This window comes from Buceros rhinoceros, unplaced genomic scaffold, assembly GCF_000710305.1.
Source record: "Buceros rhinoceros silvestris isolate BGI_N320 unplaced genomic scaffold, ASM71030v1 scaffold33714, whole genome shotgun sequence".
Taxonomy (NCBI): domain Eukaryota; kingdom Metazoa; phylum Chordata; class Aves; order Bucerotiformes; family Bucerotidae; genus Buceros; species Buceros rhinoceros.
In genome coordinates this window covers 1-7,735 of record NW_010408170.1, presented here as the reverse complement: position 1 = coordinate 7,735, position 7,735 = coordinate 1, and the positions used below count along the sequence as shown (strand labels likewise).

The 7,735-nt window shown below is 48.8% G+C and overlaps 1 protein-coding gene across 1 annotated transcript; it reads right to left on the bottom strand.

The window, feature by feature from the left end:
* Nucleotides 1-415: 415 nt before the first annotated feature.
* LOC104492259 (60S ribosomal protein L3) lies at nucleotides 416-6,707 on the bottom strand (the record flags this gene model as incomplete). The annotated part of the gene is made up of 9 exons (XM_010134786.1): nucleotides 416-525; nucleotides 1,196-1,315; nucleotides 1,790-1,885; nucleotides 2,361-2,462; nucleotides 2,756-2,916; nucleotides 3,342-3,528; nucleotides 4,746-4,881; nucleotides 5,782-5,950; nucleotides 6,515-6,707. Coding segments are annotated over 9 exons (1,209 nt in total), but the record flags the coding sequence as incomplete, so codon positions are not given.
* Between the last annotated feature and the right edge of the window lie 1,028 nt (nucleotides 6,708-7,735).

The following is a 7,735-nucleotide window of genomic DNA, read 5'->3' as shown; positions in this document are numbered from 1 at the left end:
ACTGGAGTTCCCATGGCAACAGCCAGCATCCGCCACCTACCTAAAATTGAGTGATGTTTCAAGTGTCTGGTTTTTCTACGTGCCTTTTCAAAACCTGCTTGGTTCAAAGGCGCTCCCCAGCCACCCAGCAGAGGATGAACAGGCAGAATACCCCTTCGGCAATCGCAAATGTGTTCAGGGCTCCTGCTGCCTGAATCTTTCACCCGCCCAGGCAGATCAGCCTTGCTCTGCCCCCGTATCTGTGCTCTCCAAACCCAGCAATGGCAGCTTCTCTCTCATTACAGGAACCCTGCTATGAGTCAGATGCTCACAAATTTGAGATTTACTTGCTGCTTTGGTTTGGCTGGTCCCACACACAGGGCCCGCAGTGAGAGTACCAGACTTGACCCAGGCAGGTATAAACCAAGAGGCAAAGTTAAGTTCTTTAAAATATTTATTTTTTGGTCTGAGAGCACACAGGCCAGAAGACTGTTCCACACATTAAGCTGTCTCCTCTTTCGCAATACGGTCTTTCTTGAGTGGTCCCTGAAAAAACAAACAAAAATAAACTATGTAAACAGCAGTCTGCACCAAAGACCACATCCCATCCCATTGACAATGCTGTACTTTCTTCTCCTCTTGCTGCAAACAAACTAAGACAAAAAAACCCCTCCACATTGCAGCCCATTAGAAACCTCAAGCCCCAGTGCCACAGCTCCAGGTTTCAGGAGAAAGCTAAACTTGGCACAGCCACACTGCACCAAATCTATGGTTTCATCTGCCAGGGAAGAAATGCTGGTGCCACCTTGTGGGGAAGCTCCCATACAGCTCCAAGCAGCTGGAGAGCTCTGACCCAGCAAATGCCACCCGCAGCCTGCTGCCACCATCATCCGGAGGTGCTCTCAGAACTGCAGTGCTGAGCCGCTCCCCAGCAGTGTCAGATACTGCTCAATGCTTATTCCACACCTCCTCACTGAACAACTTGTGCCCAAACATGGCAGTATCCCTCAGGCACCATGCGCTGCCACGAGGGAAACAAGACCCCAGTCGCTGCTGCAGTCATCAAGTGGAAGGATGAACCCTCCTGACAGAAGGTACACACCTTGTGTTCACAGAAATCGTGGCAGTCCAAAGGTCAAGCCACCCACTGCCATTAGCCAAAAGACAAAACAGAGACATGCAACACAAAGTTGCCAGCTGCAGAAAGCGTCCTTACCATGAAAGCCTTCTTCTCCTCAGCTGTCTGGAAGCGGCCATGACCAAATTTGGAGGTTGTGTCAATGAACTTCAAGTCAATCTTCTCCAGGGCCCGGCGCTTGGTCTGCACAAGCAGGGACTACAGGAGAGATGCCAGGTGAGTACACAGCAGCAACCTTTCAGCCTACCAGCAGATTGGCTACTTCTTATCACCTCCATGGCTAACACCTCCTAAGTCACCCTGACCTCAGGCTCCAGCTGCTCATATGTGCAAGGAGCACTTGCCAAGAAGCCAGCCTGTACCTCTAGCCTTCAAGGCCAAAGGCTGGTCAGCTCAAACCAGCAGGCGAGCCCAACTCTGCCTGCCAGTGTCCTTACAAATTCTCAACCCTAGAAAACGACCTTGACTACAAACAGCCCTGGACTGAATTAACTGGGGAGAGGACCCCATCCTACTCCTGAGGTCCTTAGGATGAGGTGGGTTTGTGTGCATGGGGCTGTTCCTTCTAGCCGGCTACATGAATCCCCCCTGCCCAGCAGCAACATCTGTACCAGAGGCAGCATAGCTGACTTAAGCTGTTCCTACTCACTGGCAGCAGGTTGCACTACTCACCTTGCGCAGAGTTAGGACCCTCTTCTTGGTCCCAACAACACAGCCTTTCAGCATGATGAAGTCATTGGTCACCTCACCGTAGTGGACGAAGCCTCCCTGAGCAACGGGAAAACAGTCAGTGCTCTGTATAGAGCAGGACCAGTAATTACATCTGCCTAGGGCTTGATGTTCTCACACCACGTCTGGGTCTCAGCCATCCACATGCACTGAAATCCCATTTCCAGTATTACCTTGCCCTAGTCAAGTTTCTTGACACAGCAGCTTGCTCTCTGCTGTGAGGCTTTTGTAAGAACAGCAGCAATGAGAGGCCGATGACACAGCAAAAGCTGCTCTCCCTGCTCAGTTATTCCCTATTCACAAGTTCCACTGAGGTTTTTAACATCTCTCTAGACTACTGCCACAATCAAATGCAATTAGCAAGTTACACAAGTCAATACTGAGAATGACTAAGCAACGCCACCTCCCACAGCAGCCGAGATTCATAGGAAGAGCTCCTCATTCAATCTGAGACCAAGCCCACTTGCCTCTCTCAGGCTGCAGCTCACAGGCTCTCTCCACTGCAACAACTCACCAGAGGGTTAATGCTCTTGTCTGACAAGTCATAATCAGTTGACGCATTGTTTTTGATCAGCTTTCCATCCTTGATTTGGTAACCTTGGCCAATCTTGTAGATCTGAAAACGTCAAGAATTTCTGCTTAGCAAAAAGTAGGAGAAAGGGCCTGTCACCGGCCAAAATACAAAGAATTCTACATAGGGTTGGAAAAAAAATGTATGTTGTGCTTTGAAAACACGTGGGCATACAAGAGTTTTACAGTCATCTGATGTAACAGACTACAGTTACCACCCCTGAGAAGACAGTCAAACAGAGCAAAACATCCAAAGCAAAACTCTCCCCTCTATTCACTGTCACGCAGCAGGGGACCTCAGCCAACTCTCGTTTCCTCCCATCGTTCAGAGACACAAACCTTCTTATTGATTTCAGTCCGATGGTGATACCCCTTCTGACCAGCCCGGGCCACAGAGAACGCCACGCGAGCAGGGTGCCAGGCACCAATGCAGGCCACTTTGCGCAGACCCCTGTGAGTCTTGCGTGGCAGCTTTTTGGTGTGCCAGCGGCTGGTAACACCTGAAAGAAAACAAAGCAGTGTTGCTGCTATTGTCAGGCTGAGATGTCACCAAACTGAGTTCAACTGCAGTTTAAGCCACCTTTCAAGCTGCTGTCCCCAGGCATCAAAAGGGAAGCCCAGACCCAGCACCCCAGGAATTAACCACGTTTCCTGGTGAAGCACCCTGCCCCTGCACAGCCCACACTCCCGCCCCCGCTGTCTCTGGGTTGTGTTCTCAGAAGGAAGGCAGCATGGAATGACTCCTCACGGATGTCAGGCGCTGTGCCCAGCGCTTATTCCATGGTCTCATCATTGAACCATGACAGCAGTACGGCTTTACCTTCTCAGCTCTTAGCCCACCCACACAACCTGAAAACTCAAAAGGCTAGAAATTCATTAAAAACTGTTACCACACAATCATCACGAGGAGAACTTCACTGTTTACCTTTATATCCCTTGCCCTTGGTGACTCCAATGACGTCTATCATCTCATCCTGGCCAAAGACAGTTGACACAGGCACCTGCTGTTCCAGCTTCTCCCGGGCCCAATCCACTTTCTCAGCAACAGTGCCACCATTCACCTGGATCTCCATCAGGTGAGACTTCTTCTGTCTCAGGGGAAGCAAACGCATCTAGAAAAAAGAAAGGATGATATTTAGCTCCTGCTCTTCCAAGATGGATATTAACTCGCCCAGTATCCCAGTCCTGGCCTAATCTGTTTACCTAACAAACCATGACCTTTTCCAAGATACACAACTTCAATGTACTGAAGGCAATGGCCCTACACTAAGGGGAAAAGGCTGTACTGTGGCTTAAACGTCAAGTCACAGTTTCTGGAAGTTATATATAGGCCTGCCACAGGAGCACAGAATTCTCTAACCCCATGTCCAGCCAAACCCCATCCAGGAAGGTCAGGAGGTAGCAAGGGGTGATGGATTTAAACTGGAAGTGGTTAGGTTTAGATTGGACATAAGGAAGAAATTTATGATGAGGATGGTGAGACACTGCCCACAGAAGCAGTGTGTACTTTATCACTGTAAGTGTTCAAATTCAGGTTGAACAGGGCTCTGAGTGACCTGATCTAGTTAAAGATGTCCCTGCTCACTGCAGGAGGGTTGGACTGGATGATCTTTAAAGGTCCCTTCCAAGCGAAACCATTCTCTGATTCTGTGATAAACCCCGCCACACTGAAGGACACTTTGGGAAGGGTCACACTTACAGTTACTGCTACTTTATTTAGCTCAGAGGCACTGACACAAGTATCCACAGCAGCTGCCACACTACCTTTGCGGTATGGAATGGAAAGTTAATTCTAGTAAAATTAGCAATGTCACAACTAGACATGTTATTGCACTTACAGCCAACCCAAGTATTTAATTGGATCTCTCAAGGAAGTCTGGCTAAGGAGACACCACCACACAACTCAACGATACACCTCCTCCAGCTGAGCAGCAGCAGCCACCAAAAGCCTGTGTGTTTGTAGTCCCTATAAAACGCAGCCTGAAACGACTCCGACCACATAAACCCCAGAGTTAAGTGTTCAGTCTGCTTTTATTTGTAGCTGGAATTAAGAGGGGTGAGGTCTACGTGCTATCAGCAAGAGACTGAGTCCAAGAAGTTCCTATTGTGGTTCAGTCCCTTCTGCATGCTGCCTCAGAAGATTGCCAGCGCTTAAGGCTCCTCAAGCATCCTGTGAGCGTATACTTTGGGGGTAGTGTTTGTATTGTACCCAAGAGGATCAGGCTGCAGGGGAGAGCAGAAATCTCCCTGCAGAGATAGATTTATGAGAAGTTTTATGCTTGCTCTCTTAGCTCCTTCCCGTGTTCATCTGAGTCCCACAGACACTTACCTGAGTGTGAGCCATGACTCTAATAACCTGGCAGTATTTCTTCATGCTATTGAAATCTTTCTCCAACTGCTTTTTGCCCTCCTCATCTTGCCATTTCTTGCAATACTTGGTGAAGGCCTTCTTCTTGGACTTGTGCCTTCAGGAGCAGAGCAGAGACAAGGTTTGGCTAAGCCCTTCATCAATCCCCCAGGGAAGTGGGGACGAGCGGAAGGAGCTGCCACCTCAGCTGGTTTCGGCTCATTGCCAGCTTCTAAGGACTCTTTTCCACTGGCAAGCGGAGCCTGGAGCTCATCAGACAGTGGCAAAGTTGCCAGAGCTGAGCGGAGCTGCCAATGAATTCCAAAGCATGTTAATATTCACAGTACAGAAGACAAAAGACTGTAGAGAGATTTCAAACAATAACAGAAAAAACATCTTTAAAGTAACTGTCAGATGACTGCTATCTGCTTCAGAAAACCATCATTTCCCCGCCTGGTAAGCCCAAGCTATGCCCGTCAGTAAGGTCATTACTGTAACGCTCTCGAGATCATTAATGCTCTACTCTGACGTCTTTTCAGCCTGCCAAGTTCATAAACAGGCTGTAAGATCTAGACAGGCTGGAGCCACTCTCAGGCAAATGCACATACTTCGAATCACAAAGGCAGTGCCCAGAACAGTAATCAGAAGCCACGCTTTGTCTTCCCCTTTCCTGAGAAAACAGGGCTACAGTCAGGACTCGACACTCAACAACAAGCGCCAGAGGCGATTTCCTTATGTCCGCCCGTCGAAGTATCATCATGTGTAGCCCGTTAGGACCTCAGGCAAAAAGCACCACTGTCACCCCCATGCCAAGAAAGGCACCAACTAGCATTATGCTGTCACCCTCGAGAGCCATTCCTTCAGCCCGCCCCATTATTAGGCCAGTTCATCAAGGCCAATCACTAATGGTGAAAAGCCTTTTCAAAAAGCTGTACTAGCATAATCTGCAACCCACCAGCAAACTAAAACCAACTGTGGTGCGAGATTCAGGCAACGAGCTAAGGGCCTGCTCTCTTACCAGTTCTTGTAGAAGCGACGCTTACACTCATCACTGATGTGCTCAGCAAAGATGGTCTTGAAGCTACGGAGACCGCGAGGGGTCTGCACGTATCCCACGATGCCCACAATGACCATGGGAGGAGTCTCTATTATAGTGACTGCCTCGACCACCTCCTTCTTGTTCACCTCTGGATAAAGACAGAAATACAGCACAACAATTAACACCAGCTGTTAAACATCACCTGTTCTTTCTCACTCAGACCCCTCATGTGAAAGGTTAAATGACTCCAGTTCTTCTCACAGAGGCAAAGATGATGCATAGTGAATGACCAACTCTAAGCTGTAATTTAACATCTTGCAAAAATTCAAGGCTGGCTCAGGAAGCACAGCAATGCCCGACAGGCCAAACAGATGGTAGCAAGTACCAGACAGGGCTGGACAATTAGCAAAATGTCCACCCATTGAGGTCATCCTAAGTAGCCTGTTACAGAACAGCTAAACCCAACCATCAGGTCATCAGAAACAGGACCATTAACAAGGCAGACACTGCTTATCCTGAAGTCTTGCTGCTGGGACATCACCCACGCTGAAGCAGGAGGGGTTTGGGTGCTTTATACCCCACCCGCTCAAGGACTTTGAACAGGGTGAAAAGCCAGGCGAGGACTAAAACCCAGAGCTACTACCCAGCAGGTGATTCTTCACCATTCATAAAGAAAACCACCTCCTCCCCTGAGAGGAACATTAATACATACTGGATCCAGGTCTGTCAACTTCCCGGACAATGTGGGTCATGCCGGCTTTATATCCCAAGAAGGCAGTGAGGTGGACAGGCTTGCTGGGGTCATCTTTGGGAAAGCTCTTCACTTTGCCCCTGTGCCTGCTGCTGCGCTTGCGGGGCAGGAACCCCAGAGACCCATGCCTCGGAGCTGAGAACTTGCGGTGAGACTAAAGAGGGAGAATAAACATTTAGTGCCACCTGTAGAGGTTCACTTACACCCACTCAAGGGCCAAGGACAATCCTCCTCTTGCCTTCAAACATAAACACTATGTATATATCAGACATTCTGCATTCTATAAATTCTTCTATCAGCTGTTTGGTGTCTGAATTCCATTATAACGTAATTTCCTGCCACAACAATGTCCTTCCTACATTTCCTCAATGTCCCCTCCCTTTCAAGCCTATTTTAAGGCATCAACAAGTCCCGCTCTAGTTTGGGAACTATGCAAGCTGTAGTTTGACCACAGCACACCACCAGAACTTTGATGCCCCCAGCAGCCTAGAAAATGGTGCAGCACAGGTAACTGCATATTTCAAGAAATCAGTAACAGTATGAAAATGAGCATTATAAAACCAATTTGTTTGAAAAGCTGCAGTAAAACCGTATTTCAACATGCATCTTTGAGTCTGTCACTTAGGGCAGAAGCACAGGTTTTTTCTTATGCTGTTTCTCCTCAGCTACCAGCCCCCAACCTCCCTCTGCATCCCGAGAGCCAAGCAAGGCTAGGTTTTACTCTCAGCCCAACAAAGAATTACCCATCCAAATTTTTTAAAAATATTGTACAGCCAAACAGTAGCAACCAGCAGCTAAGAAATATGTCTTACTTCAAAAAATAATACGCGGCACAATTTGCCTTAAACAGACAGAAGCTTACCAACCCTCCAAAAGGGCTTTTTGTTGGCATTACGAGTGTTGTGCCAGGGCTCAGCAGAACTAAATTTTGACCCCTACGTAAGGCTGAAGGCTGCCAGCACAATACCTCCGAGCACGAGTGACACAATCAAACGAGAAATTCGATCTCGCAGATGAAGGATGGCGACCTGCATTATTTAAGTGACGGACTATGCCCCGCCACGACCTCACTGCACTGGCAGGCCCGACCCTACGAAGCAGCCTCCCCCTGACCGCGCTGCGCTGCTGGCCCTCCAATGCGCTGTGCCCTGCCCGCCCGGTCAACCCGACACCCCTGCCGGG